The following is a 20,144-nucleotide window of genomic DNA, read 5'->3' as shown; positions in this document are numbered from 1 at the left end:
ATTGTTAAATGTTTGCGACCATTGTGTACCTACCGAGGACTGTGAATGTTATCATATATGATAACGAAGAAGGAATGAGTTTAAAGATTTAGAAGTTACAAAATGGATTCTGCTGTAGATTTGGAAGCAATAAATGAATGCTTAACCTTTCTCCTCCAACACTAGCAAGAGTACAGAACAATAACATGAATGTTTTTGCCTTTCTTCTACAACACTAGCGAGATGACAGCACAATAACATGAATGTTTTTGCTCTATGATATAAATAATCAGAAAGATGTTCAGGCAACTCGTTCTCACCCTTTACGCCACATATTGTAATGTACAATTAATCAACAAGGTCAAAAAACAAGTGGTTGAATCTGCAAATATAGCTCCTTCAGCATAACTACATATGGGCAAACCTTTCCTCTATCAGAAGAACCAGTGAATCCTCTGATTTTAACCATATATGAACAGGCAAGAGGCTGTACAAAGCCCTGTAAGATAAAGAATTGCTGAATTGCTGATTATTAGGGTATAAATATGTCTGATTGAACATTACCTGTGTGTGGAGAAAGAGAGACTCTGTAGTCTGTATTTTACATACTGTGAGAGTTGACTCCTACACCCGCCTGGCGAAATAAAGACGTTATTGTATTACTAACTTTGTGTTGTCATGTTTCAAGCAAATTGAACCTTAACACTAGGACTCAGCACATGGGAGGGGCAAACCCAGAAAGGGAGGGACATCAACCTACCCTTTAAAACCCCTTACCGGCTAGAAGTAGATCTCTTTCCCTGATGAAGCGACAGCGATAGCGAAACTGGAAAATCGTTGCCCAGCTGGGAAGAGTTCGGCAAGTGGTCTCCGCAAGCTGGAAAAAACAAAGACTTGGTGAGCACCTTGGTGTTAACCCTACTACGCTACAGATAATTGGTGCTATTGTTTACTGCATTAGTACTGCAGTATAGTTTACTACTAACTAAGTCAGAAATGAGTAATAACATGCAGATGGGAGTGAGGGTAGAGCGACTGTTTAACAACAGTAATAATGTGAATGGCGACCAGCACAGGAATCAACCGAGACCAAGAGATTCCTTTGCATTCGCTGTAAGAGTTATTTATAAAATGGCCCAGAATCTGCACCATCTGAGGATTCTGCAAGAGTAGAGCCTACCCACTTAGGGTATCATGAGGCAGGCAAAGATATTAACACACTTTGTAAAAGTGGCAAATCCCACCCAGGAAACATTACAAAAATTGGCCTTTAATGCTGAAGCCTGGGCAAAGCAAACACGACAAATTTTGATTCAAAATTACCAAAACAGCCTGGAAAATCTGTATGTGGTGGACATGGAGGGTGGACCAACTGATCGTGTGCAGGAGGCGGTCGCCAGAGCCTTAATCTGGAAGAAGAAAATTTTGGGTGATAAATTTATAATCAGAATGGAGGATCTTAGAAAGGAGTTTTGAACCTGACCTCAGACTGTCTAGAACAGCAAGGCAGCCTGCGGGAGCCCCAGCCCCACAGACGGGCCCCGCCTCAACGTCCAATGTAGCTGTGTACATCCCGCAGATAGAGCGAGAGAGAGACAGAAAGAGAGGCAGAGAGAAAAAGACCGAGAGAGAAAGACATAGAGAGAGAGAGAGAGAGACAGAGGGGGGTCACTGCTGAGCAACCTATCGAGTAAGACATGAGGTTAGCGTCTCCCGCAGATTTTGATTAAAACTTATTCATCGGCTCTGTTTTGATAATAATTTTGAGGAAAGACATTCAAGTGGGTTTTGTGCTGGCGACTTGATGTTTTGAACCAGTTATTTATGGCTACTAAAAGCACCAGAGCTCGTGGTGAAGTTCAACAACAGAGGCCTAGTTTCCAGGAAGAGACCACGTCTACAGGTACCTCGACCCCGCCCCATGGCTCTACCTCGCTGAAGGCAGGACCGCAAGTTGTCGATGCGGCGGCCCTGAAGCTAGAATTACTAACATCTTTGAGAGAACATTGCAGGTATTTTTAAAACCGAACTACAAGGTTGGGTGAGTGGACAAATGTTTGGCAGATGCAGTATAATGTGGATAAATGTGAGTTTATCCATTTTGGTGGCAAAAACAGGAAAGCAGACTATTATCTAAATGGTGGCCGACTAGGAAAAGGGGAGATGCAGCGAGACCTGGGTGTCATGGTACACCAGTCATTGAAAGTAGGCATGCAGGTGCAGCAGGCAGTGAAGAAAGCGAATGGTATGTTAGCTTTCATAGCAAAAGGATTTGAGTATAGGAGCAGGGAGGTTCTACTGCAGTTGTACAGGGTCTTGGTGAGACCACACCTGGAGTATTGCGTACAGTTTTGGTCTCCAAATCTGAGGAAGGACATTATTGCCACAGAGGGAGTGCAGAGAAGGTTCACCAGACTGATTCCTGGGATGTCAGGACTGTCTTATGAAGAAAGACTGGATAGACTTGGTTTATACTCTCTAGAATTTAGGAGATTGAGAGGGGATCTTATAGAAACTTATAAAATTCTTAAGGGGTTGGGCAGGCTAGATGCAGGAAGATTGCTCCCGATGTTGGGGAAGTCCAGGACAAGGGGTCACAGCTTAAGGATAAGGGGGAAATCCTTTAAAACCGAGATGAGAAGAACTTTTTTCACACAGAGAGTGGTGAATCTCTGGAACTCTCTGCCACAGAGGGTAGTCGAGGCCAGTTCATTGGCTATATTTAAGAGGGAGTTAGATGTGGCCCTTGTGGCTAAGGGGGATCAGAGGGTATGGCGAGAAGGCAGGTACGGGATACTGAGTTGGATGATCAGCCATGATCATATTGAATGGCGGTGCAGGCTCGAAGGGCCGAATGGCCTACTCCTGCACCTAATGTCTATGTTTCTATGTTACAAGCAACATTGGGTGATGATTTGTCCACAATCAGAGTTGACCTTCAAGCCGTGAAAACACAACTCGCGAACGGTAAGGTTGCTACGGACACTGAGTTGGCCATACTCCAAGGTACTGTGGGGATAATGGAGGAGTCATTTTCTGCCTGTATGGACGAGATTGCTGAGCTGAAGATTCACATCAAGCGTCTAACTGCTGAGTTTTTTTAACTTGGACAAAATATTTGAGGATCTCGAATCCAGATCGCGCCACAACAACATAAGAATAGTGGGGGTTCCTGAGGAGACGGTTGTCAATTCCATTGCTATCACCACCCTGCTTAAGGACGCGTTCAAGCTGGACAAAGAGCTGCTACTGGACCGGGCGCACAGTTCCACACAGCCGAAACCACGACCCGGTGAGCAACCACGACCCATCATTGCCAGGTTCCATTACTACAACGACTGTGTAAATGTTTTACAGTGTGCGAGAGAGGTTCGACACATCGATACCAGTGATATGAGGATCTCGTTTATCCCGACCACACTGCTAAGGTGGCCCGGGCCCGGGCAGCCTTCAACGAGGTCAGAAAACAGCTGCGTGGTGTGAAGGGGGTTCGCTACGGTCTTTTCTACCCGGCCCGACTCCGGATCAGCTACCAAGGTATGGAGAAAGATTTTGACTCGGCGGAGGATGCCAAGGCTTACGTCAACAAGATGAATATTGGGTGATGTTGTACAATATGTTGCAATAATATCATGCATCCGTGCCTTTAGTTTACATTTAAATACTTGTTGATATTTGATATTTGTTTGCATTTACACTTGTTTACTCCTGTTCAACTTGCATTAGTTCATCTTCTCTGCAATTTTCCTTTTATACGCAGGGCGAATTTAACTTGTTTAAATTGTTGTGTGATAATACCTTATTTTGCACTCATATTAGGCCTCCAAAAGATATTACGGTATATTGGTGTTTACATATTTTTGAAGTGGTCTTTTCATGTACATCCTTTTAGCCTACATGAGGTAATATTTCATTTAAGCCGCTATGGGATATTCATTATTAGTTGTGCCTTTTATTGCACATTTAGGAGTCTTATTCAAGAATAGATTATTTCTTTATTGATAATAGTCTCAACTCATGTGCTGTTTCCTCGGATTATTCAAGTATACTAATATCTGATCATGCATCATTATTTCTAGATATTCAGTTATCCATACAGAAATCTACTACCCCCCCTTTGGAGATTCAACTCTTTATTGTTGGCTGATAAAACATTTGTGAATTTGTTTCAAACTCAATTCTCAAGTTTCTCTTCTTTAACCAGAGAGAATCTACATATTTTTCATTAATTTGGGAGATTAATTTCTAAGAGGGCAGATTATTTCATATTCCTCCTATTCTAATAAAAAACACAATACTAACACAATACAATACTGAACTTACATCTGCTATTAATAGCCTCGATCAAGAATGTTCATCCGATCCTTCTCCAGAACTATTTAAGAAGCGTCTTAATCTTCAGGCGGAGTTTGATCTTATTTCTACCAGAAGTGCTGAGCGACTGTTGTTACAAACTCGTGGTACTTATTATGAACATGGTGATAAAGCAAATCGATTATTAGCACACGAATGAAAACGTCAGTTCACCTCACGTCTTATACCTCAAATTAATAATGTTTCTAACACGACTGTTACGGATCCTGTGGAAATTAATGCCACATATAAATCATTTTATTCTTACCTATACAAATCAGAATTCCCTGCTGATACTACCAAAATGAATCAGTTCCTAGCCAATCTTGAGAATCCTACCATTGATTCTGACCGTGCAAAAGAATTGGATACTCCACTTTCCCTTGAAGAACTATGTTTTGCAATTACAGCAATGCAATCTAACAAAGCCCCAGGTCCTGATGGATTTCCAATAGAGTTTCTAAAGACATTTATTGATAAATTGGCACCTCTACTTTTGTTGATGTTCAATGAATCTTTGGAAAATGGTTTGTTACCTCCCACACTGACTCAAGCTTCGATAGTTCTTCGGTTAACAAAAGATAAAGACCCCACATCCTGTGGTTTTTATAGACCCCTGTCTTTACCGAATGCTGATGTAATTTACCTGAGATTGTAATCTTATTAATGCTGAAAAGGCATTTGATAGAGTTGAGTGGGGGTGCCTATTGAAGAAATTTGGTTTTGGAGATAAAATTATCAGTTGGGTAAGATTACTGAATGCATCGCCACAAGCTAGTGTTCAAACAAATGATATTCGTTCTGAATACTTTGCACTAGAACGTGGGACACGTCAGGGCTGCCCTTTATCTCCATCTCTCTTCGCTTTGGCTATTGAACCACTGGCCATTTCTTTAAGGTCCTCCACTTCCTTTAAAGATGTTATTCGTAACGGTGTCGAATACCGTTTATCTCTGTATGCGGATGATTTGTTGCTGTATGTAACTGATCCCGCTTCTTGTCTTCCAGGTATCCTATCAATTATGGATATTTGTTGTTCTTTTTCAGAATATAATCTAAATCTTCAAAAGAGTGAATGCTACCTCATTAACGCAGCAGGTATGTAACTTCAGGAAGCTGATTTGGCCTTTAAAATCTCTCGTTCTGGATTCAAGTATCTTTGCATCAATGTGACGCGTACATTCTCAGGCCTTTTGTCTGCCAACTTTACCCTGCTCATGACTAAAGTGAAATCTGATTTTCAGAGATGGAATAATCTGCCTCTCTCTTTAATTGGGAAGATTAATGTTGTTAAAATGAATTTGCCTAAATGTCTTTATTTGTTTCAATCAATTCCCTTATTCTTACCAAAACATTTTTTTGACTCCCTAGACAAAATGATTAGCTCTTTTATTTGGGGTGTGAAGCCCCCGAGGGTCCATAAATCATTACTCCAATGATGTAAGTTCAGTGGTGGTCTCGCTTTACCAAACTTTCAATTCTACTACTGGGCTACTCACATTTATAAAATACGTTGTTGGGTTGATTTATTTAGCTTGGTGCGATCTGGAAGCCCGCTCTTGCCCTCCTTCATCCTCTATATCTGCTCTTATATATTCCTCTCTTCCAAACAAGATTTCATTGTTGATCAAAAATCCTGTGCTTAATACTTTAAAGGTTTGTTATCAATTCAAGAAACATTTCAAATTTGTAGCTGCATCTTCTTTAGGTCCATTATGTAACAATTACCTGTTTTCTCCCTCACATTTGGATTCTGTTTTTTTCAGTATGGCACAACAAAGGTATACAATGTTTTGTTGATCTGTTTTCAGATGGTATTTTTAACAGCTTTACCAATTTATCATCATTGTATGGATTACAGCAAATCATTTTTTAGGTACTTCCAAGTTAATAATAATAATGGATGGGATTTGTTAGACACTTTGTTTCTAAATGTTTTTCTAGTTTTCCCTCTTCACCTCCACCACCAATATGGGATAGTTTGATTACTTTCAAGACACAACAAAGAGGGATTGTTTCAGAGGTGTATAACCGCATTCTGGATCTTTGCGATCAGTCCAACTCTAAAACAAGGGCTGCTTGGGAGGAAGAGCTGGGACTTCAACTTACTGAGGAGAGGTGGGATAACGTTGTGGGTGGGCTATGTACTGTTATGTCTTACGCTCGTCTTGCACTCATTCAGTTTAATATTCATTCATACATAGGGTCCAATTTTCTAAATCAACACTGTGGGATTTATCCAGAGGTGGAGGATAAATGTGATAGATGTTCGGGCCCACACTGTCATCTGAGCCATATGTTTTTCCTTTGTCCACGATTACATAATTTTTGGTCCGGCTACTTTAATATAATGTCTACTGTAATGGGAATACCTCGACAGCCCTGTCCATTGATTGCCATTTTTGGGTCCCTGGATGAGTCAGGTCGATTAAACTCTGTGCAAAAATAAATTATTAATTTTACATCTTTAATAGCCAGACATCGCCTACTCCTACAGCGGAAATTCCCGAACCCACCCTTTGTGTCACAGTGGCTCAAAGATGTAGTGCTTTTTCTTAAATTTGAGAAAATTAAATATACAGTGAGGGGATGTACTGATCATTTTTTTCACAAATGGCAGCCTTTTTTATCATACTTTACAGACTTGCAGGTTCTGCCAGACTCAGGGCCGGTTTGTTAAATTTTGCTATGTGTAGGCGCACTCTTCACTCTTAATGCAAGATAATGCGCAATATTCTTTAAAAATATTTTTAATACCTATTTATTATTTTCTTTACTAATTAGTGTATATGTGAGTCAATGGCTGTTGTGTTTTGTTCTTTTTAAACCGAAGGAGATGCAATGGAATTTTGTTGCACAGTATTGTGCAATGACAATAAACGTATTCTATTCTATTCTAATTAGCCAAGGTGGGATTGGTGTGGTGTGTGACTGATGGTATAGTTGCATTATATATAACTTTTGTAATATATATATTTTTAAATTATTTCTATTTATTTTATGTTTCTGTATATTTTTGTATTTTTCTTTTGTGTATTATTTGAATGTGTCTTATTAACGTGCCTTTTTTCATTATTGTGTTGATTTGTTTAAAATGAAAAATAAAATTTATAAGAGAGACACAGGGAGGGAGAGACACAGGGAGGAAGAGACAGGGAGAGAGAAAGAGAGACGGGGTGGGAGATTGCAACCTTCATGTGGTCCGCCCTGTTTCGACAAATGCAATCAGCCCTGCGTGCACAATCAAATAAGATCAAATAGAACAAGTTGTCCGACAATTTTAGGTTGTGCACGCCATACGTAAGAGAAGCAGAAAGAGAGACAGAGAGAGAGAGCGATAGAGATAGAATGAGTTAGTGAGTTAAAAGAACTCAAAAAGCAGTATAAGGAATTTGATAAGAGATTAAAATCAGAGTGTGTCAGAATTGAAAATGATTACAACAAGAAATTTAAAGGTGTAAAGGATGATATCGGAAAGCTGGATGAGATAATGGAAGAGATGGAGAATGAGATAAAAGAGATTGTCTCGGAAATAAAGAATTTGAAACAATCACAGAAAACTGAAGAGGAAAAACTTGGAAGAATGACTGATAAATGTCTGGACCTGGAATCAGGAACTCGGAGATATAACCTGAGGATTCTCGGAGTAAAGGAAGGACGAGAGGGACATGAATCTCAAACATGTACTTTCGTTACTGACTTACTCAAAGATGTCTTGGAATTGTCGGAAGAACCAAGAACAGACGTCGCTAAACGAGTTGGAAGAGGAACAAATTATTCAAGACAGATAATTGTGAAATTCCGTGACATCTCTTCAGTGGAATTTATATTGAAAAAGATCACTTATGGGAAGAAGCTGACATACCGTGGGGATAATGTGCGAATATTTCGCGATTACTCTCCTGATGTAGTCCAGAAAATGAGATTGTTTACACCGGCAAGACACACTTTGAGGGAAGTCCCGGGAGTAAGATATGGAATTTTCATTCCCGGAAAAATGAAGATAACTTATAACGGCGTTGAACGCTCATTTGCAGATCCCGGAAAAGCTTTAAAGTATGCAGAGGATATCGTTAAGAAAACATCGGGGCAAGCTGCTGACAAGGAAGAAATTTGAGCTTTTTACAGAGTTTTGAACTGATTAAAATGGCCGAGCTACCCAGACAATTATAAAGCTTATCTCGTTGGAATGTGTTATTCAGAGAGCTTGGTTATATTCAACCTTGGATGAAAAGCTCAAAGTTTAACCCCTTGGCACCTGCTTGTACGGTAGTTAACCCTTTGGTACCAGCTTGTATGATGTATGGTAGTTATAGAATGGGATATTATGTAAGAATCCAGGGTGGATATATATGGGAAAGTTTAGATTAGATTAAGATTGGATAAATTAGAGGGACATATATACTTATATAATCGTGTATATGTTTGTTCTATATTTGTTTTGTTTTTTTATTCCTTATGTCTCTTTTTTCTCTCGGCTGTCACTAGCGCTGATTTGATAAACTCATATAAGAAAAAACACAATATGAAACGATATGTAACTTTTTATGAGGATTCACCAAGGGGGAGGAGCTCAATGTATAACAACATCACGGCGGTCTATACATTTTTTGCCATCGTTGATGGCTATTCGTCCTTAAGGTATCTTCCCTTAGATACCTTAATAGCACCTTTTTTTTTAAAGCACAATCAAGATTTTTATCTGTTTAATTTTTTTGAAAGTAATTGTGTATCACATTCTTTTTTTCTTTTTCTAAGGCACTTTACAAGAAGGAGATGCAATATAAATCTAATAAACCGGGATGACCACCCAAGTCCTAAAATTCTGAGGTATTTGTTTGCACCATATGATTCAGGAATATTACCCTGATTTACAATGCAAGACGATAGACAAATAAAGAATGGAGGAATTACATTTTGTAGTTGGAATATACGGGGTGCCAACGAACCAATTAAGAGGGGTAAAATTTTTGCCCAACTAAAATCGTTGAAAAGCGACATAATGTTTTTGCAGGAGACGCACATGAAACAACAAACACAAATAAGATTAAAGGCGAATTGGATAGGCCAAACATACTACTCCTCATTTACTTCTAAATCTAGGGGTACAGCTATTCTTATTAGGAAAGGTATTCCTTTTAAATTAAAGAATACCATATCAGATAAAGAGGGAAGATATATTATAGTTTCGGGTGAAATTTATGCAACCCCACTAACTTTGATAAATATTTATGCTCCGAATTTTGATAACCCCCACTTTTTTGATAAAATTATTGACATAATATCAGAGTTTAATTACCAAAATGTGATAATAGGGGGGGACTTTAACTGTGTTTTAGATTCATATCTAGATAAATCAGCAAAACAAAAGAAGAGTAATTTAAAATCTAAAACTAGCGAACTTCTAAATACATATATAAAAAATACTAATATAATAGATGTATGGAGATCTGCTAATCCAGTTGGAAGGGAATACTCGTTTTACTCTTCGGTGCATAAAACTTATTCAAGAATTGATTATTTTTTAGTGGATATGAAATTAATGCCATATACAAACAACCCAACATACCACATTAGTAGTATTTCAGATCACTCCCCGTTGACATTTTCAGTAAAATTTGAGGGAATGCCGGGTAAAAAAATTTTTTGGAGGTTTAATACACATATTTTAAATGACGTGCAAGGCTATCAATATTTAAAACGACAAATGGAACTTTTTTTCGATACAAATGATATACCAGGTACTTTGCCTTCTTTATTATGGGAAACTTTTAAGGCATTTATGAGAGGAATTATAATTTCATATCAAAGTTTTCAAAATTAAAAGAATAAGACAGAACAATTGTTGTTAGAACAAGAAATCAGACAGTTAGAGTTGGATAATGCCAAAGATTCCACGACAGATAAACACAATAAGATAATATTACTGAAATTTAAACTTAATCGAATTTTATCGGCAAAAGTAATAAGACTATTCCAAATGACAAAACAGGAACATTTTGAGTTTGGTGACAAACCACATAAGCTTTTAGCTCGCCAATTGAAAAAACAAGAAAAGGAAAATACTATAACCAAAATTAAATCAGAGAAAGGTGAATTACTAATACTACCTAAAGATATTAATAATAGATTTGCCCAATTTTACCAAAACTTATATACATCTAAAATTAAAAGAGAAGATAGTAAAATAAAATTTTTTCCAGATAATTGTAATCTTCCAATACTGGACCTTTTGGAACAAGAGGAATTAGGAGCTCAAATTACAATCAAAGAAATAGGTGAAACAATAAAATCGCTGAAAAATGGTAAGACACCGGGACCAGATGGTTTTAATAATGAATTTTATAAAAAATTTCAGGAGATAACAACCCCTTATTTATTTAATTTATACTCCCATGCTTTTAAAGAAAACAAACTACCTGAAACACTAACAGAATCAACTATTACGCTTATTCCAAAAAAAGATAAAGATTTAGAAGATCCGGGCTCGTACAGAGCTATATCACTTTTAAATACAGATCAGAAAATTTTAGCAAAGATTTTAGCAAGAAGATTAAGCAAATATATTAGTAAATTGATAAACCCTGATCAAACGGGGTTTATACCTAAAAGATACTCATTTAATAATCTGAGACGTCTGTTTAATATAATGTACTCGCATAAAGTAGAGGAAGAAGATATATCAATTATTTCTTTGGATGCAGAGAAAGCATTTGATCAGGTAGAGTGGCAATACTTATATAAAGTACTACAAAAATTTAATATGGGAGAGAATTTTATAACATGGGTAAAATTATTATATGATAAACCGATGGCAAGAATTTTAACTAATAACATGTTATCTCAAAAATTTCAACTATCAAGGGGTAATAGGCAGGGATGTGCACTATCACCCCTGCTATTTGCCCTTATGATAGAACCCCTGGCTGAAAGTATAAGAATTCATCCGAATATTCAGGGCTATAATACCAGAGACTCAAAGAATAAAATCTCATTATATGCAGACGATATACTTTTATATATTACAAAGTCACAAACGAGCATATCAAATTTATTAAACTTAATAGAGGAATTTGGGTCTTTTTCTGGATATAGAATAAACTGGAATAAAAGTGAAATCATGACATTAAAACCTCAAGCACCTACACACTTACTGAAGTTCCCCTTTAAAATCGCAACAGAAAAATTTAAACATTTGGGTATTCAGATTACTAGAAAATATAAAGCATTATTCAATGCTAATTTCATGCCTTTATTAAATAAACTTAATACGTTGATTAAATTTTGGAAAACACTTCCCTTATCATTATTAGGTAGAATAAATGCAATAAAAATGATCTTCCTACCACAATTACTATACCTATTTCAATCTATACCGGTATATATACCAAAATATTTTTTTTTTAAATTAGACTCTAATATTACTAATTATATTTGGGACTATAGATCACATAGAATCACAAAAAAACACTTATGTAAACCAAAAGAGGTCGGGGGACTTTCACTTCCAAATTTTATGTATTATTACTGGGCAGTGCATATTAAGAATATGATTTATTGGTTGGATAGTTCTACCCAACAGACAGAATGGATAAAAATGGAGAAGGAGGATTGCCATCCTTGTAATATAGGAACGATCCTCTTCTCCCCAAAAAAACTGAATAACACAATATATAAGAAGAACCCAATTATATATGGTACAATAAGAATTTGGAAACAAATAAAATTATCTTTAAAATTAAGAAATCTATCACTGTTAATGCCAATAGCGAATAACCCTTTATTTAAACCATCTCTTATTGATAAGACATATAACCAATGGGAAAGTCTCGGAATTAGAAGGATCGGGGATATGTATGAAATGGGAAACTTACTATCATTCCAACAATTACAATTAAAATTTAAATTGAAAAACAACCAATATTTTAAATATCTTCAGATTTGCGATTTCGTGAAAAAATATATACAAGGATATCAAAAAGTAACTCCTGACTTATTGGAAGAGGCAATGAATATTGAAGCTGACTCACAAAAATTAATATCATATTTATATAATAGTATTCTAAATATAGACCTACCATCGACAGAGGTACTTAGAGAAGAGTGGGAACGGGAACTAATGATAAAAATTACGAAGGTTAAATGGGAAAAATACCTGATATATATTCACAAATGTTCAATTAATGTAAGACATAATTTAATTCAATTTAAAATTGTACATAGATTATATTATTCAAAAACAAGATTGAACAAATTTTATCCAAATATATCCGCCACTTGTGATAAATGTCTAGCCCAAAAGGCAACTATAACACACTCCTTAGTCTCCTGCATAAAAGTTTATTGATTTTGGAATGATATTTTTGAAATATTTACAAAATTATTCAAGACAAGAATGGAACCTAATACTGAAATGATTATATTTGGCGTAATGGAAGATGGGAATAAATTGAACACATCTCAAAATCTATTCCTTAACTATGGTTTAATAATAGCAAAAAAATTAATTCTTAAATTTTGGAAGGGTACATCAATACCAACGCTTAAAATGTGGATTGCAAGTATGTTGGACACCGCTCATCTTGAGGAAATGCGATTCCTCCTAATGGATAAATCAGACCAATTCATAACGAGTTGGTCTCCATTCGTCGTTTTTTTGGAATCATATGGTGCAACACAATTGTAAAAAATAACTGTTTCAGGACTGGACGAGGGTTGGTCAAGACTATAAATAATGATCTCCTCTTTTTTCTTTTCTTTTCTTTTCTCTATTCTCTCTCTCAACTTTCTTCATTTACTCGTTTTCTTTTTTCACACACTATATGTTTCACATCTTTCTATCCTTTACTATCTAACTTCTTTTTCTTATTCTAATCTTTTTTCAGTGTAACAAAAAAAAAAAAAAAAGAAGTTGTACATAAAATGTATTATGAAAATATATATTAGGCACTTTGGTGCCATATGACTGTACTTACTTCTAATAAAATAAAATATAAAAAAAAAAAAAACTGCAAAAATAAATTATTAATTTTACATCTTTAATAGCCAGACATCGCCTACTCCTACAGCGGAAATTCCCGAACCCACCCTTTGTGTCACAGTGGCTCAAAGATGTAGTGCTTTTTCTTAAATTTGAGAAAATTAAATATACAGTGAGGGGATGTACTGATCATTTTTTTCACAAATGGCAGCCTTTTTTATCATACTTTACAGGCTTGCAGGTTCTGCCAGACTCAGGGCCGGTTTGTTAAATTTTGCTATGTGTAGGCGCACTCTTCACTCTTAATGCAAGATAATGCGCAATACTCTTTAAAAATATTTTTAATACCTATTTATTATTTTCTTTACTAATTAGTGTATATGTGAGTCAATGGCTGTTGTGTTTTGTTCTTTTTAAACCGAAGGAGATGCAATGGAATTTTGTTGCACAGTATTGTGCAATGACAATAAACGTATTCTATTCTATTCTAATTAGCCAAGGTGGGATTGGTGTGGTGTGTGACTGATGGTATAGTTGCATTATATATAACTTTTGTAATATATATATTTTTCAATTATTTCTATTTATTTTATGTTTCTGTATATTTTTGTATTTTTCTTTTGTGTATTATTTGAATGTGTCTTATTAACGTGCCTTTTTTCATTATTGTGTTGATTTGTTTAAAATGAAAAATAAAATTTATAAGAGACACAGGGAGGGAGAGACACAGGGAGGAAGAGACAGGGAGAGAGAAAGAGAGACGGGGTGGGAGATTGCAACCTTCATGTGGTCCGCCCTGTTTCGACAAATGCAATCAGCCCTGCGTGCACAATCAAATAAGATCAAATAGAACAAGTTGTCCGACAATTTTAGGTTGTGCACGCCATACGTAAGAAGAAGCAGAAAGAGAGACAGAGAGAGAGAGCGATAGAGATAGAGAGAGATAGAGATAGAGAGAGATAACGAGATAGAGAGAGATGGAGAGAGAGACTCCCCTCAGCCGCAACATTACTCTTCCACCACCCCGGCCTCACGGCGCCCACCCATCAACCCCATCCGAGATTGATTGTAGAGTCTCATGTGGTTTAAAAGGTAGTGTTTCTAAGAAGTTGCAGTTGTGTGGGGGTGGAGCCGCACAGTTATTTGATTTTCCTTTGCTCTTCGGAAATGCATTGGCGATCTATGTGGAAAATGTAGATCAGTGCATGCTCCTTTAACATAGTGACCTCACCACTACTAACCACTCCCCATTGTCTCCTGTATAATTGTAGCTTCCCCGCCTCTAGCTCGCTCTCTAGTCCCAGTGATGACCACGGACAGCTAGAGCACAATGTGTGTAGTGACTAAATAAAGATACTTGGTAAGAGACTTTGTGTGTCGGAACAAGACCTTTTACATGGTGTCAGCGCGGTAGACTTGCGTCTCCTGTTTATCGGTTTTATTTTATTATTTGTTTCTCCCAGTTGTTTCCCCACCATTGCATTTTACTATGGCTAACTTGTGCCGTCGTCCTGACAAGCTCGTTTTTGACGCGGACATCGTGCACCGCTGGACTGTCTTCCAGCGCGACTATGAACATTACATCGCTATCGCTCATCCTGGTGCCACTCCTGTGGTACAGGCTCACCTACTCCTCAACCTGGCTGGTCCGGAGGCTATGGAACATTATGCGGCGTTCGAATTCGTCCCTCCTGAAGACCGCCACGACCCGGTATGTCTCATGACCAAATTTACTGCCCTATGTAACATTCCCACTAATAACATCATTGAGCGCTTCAAGTTTTTCTCAAGACGTCAAGTTCCCGGTGAGCACATTGACGCTTACATTGCCTCTTTGCGACATATGGCTCGGCGGTGCCGCCTTGAAGCAATTACAACGGACGAATTGATCAGGGACGTCCTGGTCTACGGTCTCCTAAACTCAAAGCTGCGCGAAGATCTCTTAATGAAACCCGACCTCACGCTAAAGGATGCCATGCATTCTGCTCGTATGGCCTCTGCTGTCGGCTCCGTTTCTCACCCACCGTCCCAGGACATCAACTTCACCGGTACCGTTGGCCGCCGGCGGTTCAATAGCCCGCCTCGCCCGTTCACCCCCTCCACTCCCACTAAGGTCACCCCTCGTCGTTGCCCAAATTGTAATTTCTCCTCGTACCAGAACAACGTTTGCCCGGCGCTGGGTAAAACTTGCAACTCCTGCGGGAAACTTAACCATTTTTCTTCAGCCTGTCGTTCTCGTGGGAAACCGGTCCCTGCTCCTAGAAGGAGTCTAAACATTCTTGCGGACACTGATAGCGCGCCTGGTTCCCAGTACCAGCCCGAACTCCCCGATTCAGATACGATTTCCTCCCATGGTGATCCGACTGTGTTTTCGCTCTTGAGTGCACCTGCCCCGATAACGGATCCCTCCATACATGTTACTGTGAATGGACACTCCTTCTCGGCCAAGGTCGATACTGGTGCGTTTGCAAACATTATGTCTGTTCGCCTCTTCAAACAGATAAGCTCGGGTGAGAGAGTGCTTCCCGATAGCTCCCGCCTTCATGCCTATGGGGGAGGTGTTCTGGTCGCAGTGGGGAAGGCCACTGTTATCTGCACTGTTCTCAAGACCTCTCGGCCCCTCACTTTTCTCCTGCTGGACTCTGATAACGTCACCCTGCTGGGCGCCCGTGCATGCCAGGACTTGGGTTTGGTCTCTTTTCACCGCGACGTCCACCTGGTGCAGGCCCCCATGGACCCCCTGATAGAGTATCCCGACCGTTTCGATGACATTCTGGGCAAACTGCCCTGTGCCTATAAAATCGTTGTTGACCCGGGGGTCGACCCGGTGGTTAGACCGGCCCACCGTGTGTCTTTTGCCATGAAGGGCCGCGTGGAGTCCACACTTCGTGATATGGTTTCCACTGGCATTCTCAAGGAGGCGAGCGCACCCACCCTGTGGGTCTCCACCATGGTCGTCGCTGCCAAGAAAGACGCCAGCGAGATCAGGATCTGCATCAACCCGAAGGACCTGAACCTTGCTATCCAACGCCCGCACTACCCCATGCGGACGGTGGAGGACGTCGCTGCACAGGTTGGTCCTGCCACTGTCTTCTCGGTCTTAGATGCCAAGAGCTCCTTTTGGCAGATCCCTCTGGATGAACGTTCGTCTTTTTTAACCACCTTCAGCACACCTTTCGGCAGGTTTCGTTTTCTTCGCATGCCCTTCGGGATCAACTCAGCAAGCGAGGTTTTCCAGCGGACCATGGAACAGCTGTTTGCCGGGTTGCCATGTGCTATTATTGTTGATGACATTTTGGTATACGGGAAGGACGTCGCTGAGCACGACCTGCACCTCCGCCAAGTCCTGGACCGGGCTCGTGAGATCAATCTCAAGCTCAACCCGAAGAAGTGTCGGTTCCGCGTTCAGGAGGTCACGTACGTGGGCCACGTTTTCACGGCCAGGGGACTAAAGCCAGACCCCCAGAAGACTGCTGCGGTCACCGAAATGCCTGCTCCCACCGACGTGCCCGGCCTGCAGCGCTTTCTGGGCATGGTCAACTACCTGGGTAAGTTCATACCCGACCTCAGCGAACTGAGTGCCCCTCTGAGGGAGCTAATCAAAAAGGACAATGCCTGGGTCTGGCTACCGCATCACCAGTCGGCATTCGTAGCCCTGAAGTCCAAGCTCGCTCGCACCCCGACTTTAACGTATTTTGACCTGAACAGGCCAATCGTCCTCACCTGCGATGCATCTCGGTTCGGACTCGGTGCTGCCTGCCTGCAGCTCCAGGACGATCGGCAGCTGCCTGTTTCCTATGCCTCTCGCACCATGACCCCTGCTGAGCAGCGCTATGCTCAGTTCGAGAAGGAGCTCCTTGCCGTGGTTTTCGCATGCTCCAAATTCAAAGACTACATTCTGGGCAACACTATCACCATTGAAACGGACCACCAGCCGCTGGTTTCTATCTTGAACAAGCCTATCCATGCGGCCTCCTCGCGGTTGCAGCGGATGATGCTGCAGCTCCAACGATTTACTTTCAACATTGTGTACCGCAAGGGCAAGGAGATGTTCGTGGCCGACACACTGTCCCGTGCGCCGCTCCCTTCCGTTGCCCGCCATCCTTACGAATCGTCTGACCTGATGGTACTGAACGTTAACATTGTTCCCTCTTGGCAGATGCAGTCCCTGGTCGAACACACTGCCGCTGATCCTGCCCTACAACAGCTTGCGGGCGTCATCCGCCGTGGCTGGCCTGACCGACGCTCTTCCCTACCGGCCGGTGCCGTGCCCTACTTCCTGGTTCGGGACGAATTGGTGCTGCACAGCGGCGTGGTGGTGAAGGGTCACAAGGTCGTGGTGCCGGACGCTCTGCGTGACCACTACTACCAAACCGCACACAGCGGTCACCCCGGGGTGGAGGCCACTTTGTCCCAGGCCCAAGCCCAGTTTTTCTGGCCTGGCATGATTCCGGAGATTCGTGACAGGGTCACCGCCTGTGCTGCCTGCAACAGCCTACTGCCTCATCAACGACGCCAACCTCTCATGCAGCAGCCGGCTCCCGAGTTGCCGTGGATGGCTGTCGCCACTGACATTTTCGAATGGCGTGGCAAACACTTCCTGGTCCTGGTGGACTCCTACTCTAGCTGGTTCGAGGTGGACCAGCTGCCTTCCCTCACGTCTGTTGCCGTCATCGGGAAGCTTCGCCGCCACTTTTCTACCTTTGGTTCCCCGGTGACTCTCCAATCCGACAACGGCGGACAGTTTTCCAGCGCAGAGTTCGCCGCTTTCGCCGCCCTATGGAACTTTCGCCACATCACCAGCAGCCCCGAGTACCCGCAAAGCAACGGCCTTGCAGAGCGCGCTGTCCGCAGTGCCAAGGAGCTGCTGGAACATTGCCGTCTGTCCCATTCGGACTTCTATCTTGCCCTCCTCAACCTCCGCAACATTTCCCGGGACCCCGCACTTGGTTCGCCTGCCCAGCGCCTCATGTCCCGCACCACTAGACCCCCTCTCCCGGTTTCTCAGCAGTCTCTAACGCCCGCTGTCCGCAGCCCTGCCGCTGTCAAGGATCGCATCATCGAGAAACAGGTCATCCAAAAGCGCTCCTTTGATAAATCTTCCCGACTACTTCCCCGTCTGTTCCCAGGCCAGGTTGTCCGGATGATGTCCACCTCCGGTCATCACCGGCTGGCCGTTGTCGTTGGCAATGCCGACTCTCCCCGGTCCTACCTGGTTAATTACGAGGGCACCGTGTACCGTCGGACACGCCAGCACCTGCTGCTAGTCAACGAGCCTTCTCCGCCTCCCGCGGACCCGTTTTCGCCGCCTGTCCATTCCCCGCCGCCTGTCCAGTCCCCACCGCCAGTCCATTCACCACCGCCTGCGACTCCTCCTGCCCCTGTCACTCCTCGCATGCCACGGACCCTTCCCTCTCAGCTCATGGTGCCCAGCCCACACGGTCCCCCTTCTCCTCCTTCACCTGCTGTGGATCCCGTTCCTTCGCCTCGTTCTCCTCCTCCCCCTGTGCGTTCGTCTCCCGGTTCCCCTATCTCTGTCCCTGCCCCCGTTCCTGTAGCTCCTGCGGTGGAAGGGGAAGGCGGGTTGCGCACCCGCTCTGGGCGTTTGGTCAAGCCGCCTGTCCGGTACGGAGTGGGCGAGTAGTCTGCTTCATAATGTTTTCCAACTGTTTCTGGTTTGCCTCTAGCGTATGAGCCGTGGTCGCTTTGTTTCCAAGAGAAAGGATGTAGATCAGTGCATGCTCCTTTAACATAGTGACCTCACCACTACTAACCACGCCCCATTGTCTCCTGTATAATTGTAGCTTCCCCGCCTCTAGCTCGCTCTCTAGTCCCAGTGATGACCACGGACAGCTAGAGCACAATGTGTGTAGTGACTAAATAAAGATACTTGGTAAGAGACTTTGTGTGTCGGAACAAGTCCTTTTACAGAAAAATGCTGAAAAGCAGGACCTCCAGGGTTGTTATCTCCCGTTTGCTTCCAGTTCCTCGTGCTGGCGAGAGCAGGAACAGGGAGATACGGGACCTGAATGTGTGGCTGAGGAACTGGTGCAGGGGGCAGGGACTTAGATCTAGATTTAGATTCTTGGGGCATTTGGATAGAAGTAAAAGGATTAGTCCAAGTCAACATGGATTTATGAAAGGGAAATCATGCTTGACTAATCTTCTGGAATTTTTTGAGGATGTGACGAGTAAAATGGATGAAGGGGTGCCAGTGGATGTAGTGTAACTAGACTTTCAGAAAACCCTTGATAAGGTCCCGCACGGGAGACTGGTGATTAAAATTAGAGCACATAGTATTGGGGGTGTTGACATGGGTAGAAAATAGGTTGGCAGACCGGAAGCAAAGAGTAGGAGTGAACGGGTCCTTTTCAGAAAGGCAGGCAGTGGCGAGTGGAGTGCCGCAAGGCTCGGTGTTGGGGCCGCAACTATTCACCATATATATTAATGATTTCGAAGAGGGAATTAGGAGCAACACTAGCAAGTTTGCGGATGACACAAAGCTGGGTGGCAGTGTGAACTGTGAAGAGGATGTTAGGGGGTTGCAGGGTGACCTGGACAGGTTGAGTGAGTGGGCAGATGCGTGGCAGATGCAGTATTATATAGATAAATGTGAGGTTATCCACTTTGTCGGCTCAAACAAGGGGGCAGATTATTATCTTAATGGGGTTAGGTTAGGTAAGGGGGAGGTACAGCGAGACCTGGGTGTCCTTGTACACCGGTCACTGAAAGTTGGCGTGCAGGTACAGCAGGCAGTGAAGAAAGCGAATGGAATTTTGGCCTTCATAACAAGAGGATTTCAGTATAGGAGTAAAGAGGTTCTTCTGCAGTT

The 20,144-nt window shown here is 41.7% G+C and overlaps 3 protein-coding genes across 3 annotated transcripts in view; all 3 read right to left on the bottom strand.

Annotated features, from left to right (window-relative positions):
• The window catches only part of LOC116969023 (zinc finger protein 271-like), a gene marked incomplete at its 3' end in the record, with an annotated part of 60,051 nt that extends 58,500 nt beyond the window's left edge, over window positions 1-1,551 (bottom strand). Inside the window, exons 1-2 of the mRNA XM_033015996.1 lie at window positions 1,463-1,551; window positions 757-824 (exon numbers count right to left, since the gene is read on the bottom strand). Coding sequence (XP_032871887.1) covers window positions 757-824; window positions 1,463-1,551 — 157 coding nt within the window. The remainder of the gene's footprint in view (window positions 1-756; window positions 825-1,462) is intronic.
• LOC116969026 overlaps window positions 1-20,144 on the bottom strand; it is a 573,861-nt gene that overhangs the window by 307,239 nt on the left and 246,478 nt on the right. The window lies entirely within an intron of this gene.
• The window catches only part of LOC116969039 (ribonuclease inhibitor-like), a 451,987-nt gene that overhangs the window by 361,263 nt on the left and 70,580 nt on the right, over window positions 1-20,144 (bottom strand). The gene's annotated exons all lie outside the window — the stretch shown is intronic.

This window comes from Amblyraja radiata, assembly GCF_010909765.2.
Source record: "Amblyraja radiata isolate CabotCenter1 chromosome 42 unlocalized genomic scaffold, sAmbRad1.1.pri SUPER_42_unloc_2, whole genome shotgun sequence".
NCBI classification, from domain to species: Eukaryota; Metazoa; Chordata; class Chondrichthyes; order Rajiformes; family Rajidae; genus Amblyraja; species Amblyraja radiata.
The sequence above is the reverse complement of the archived record's forward strand: the minus strand, read 5'-3'. Positions and strand labels throughout refer to the sequence as shown.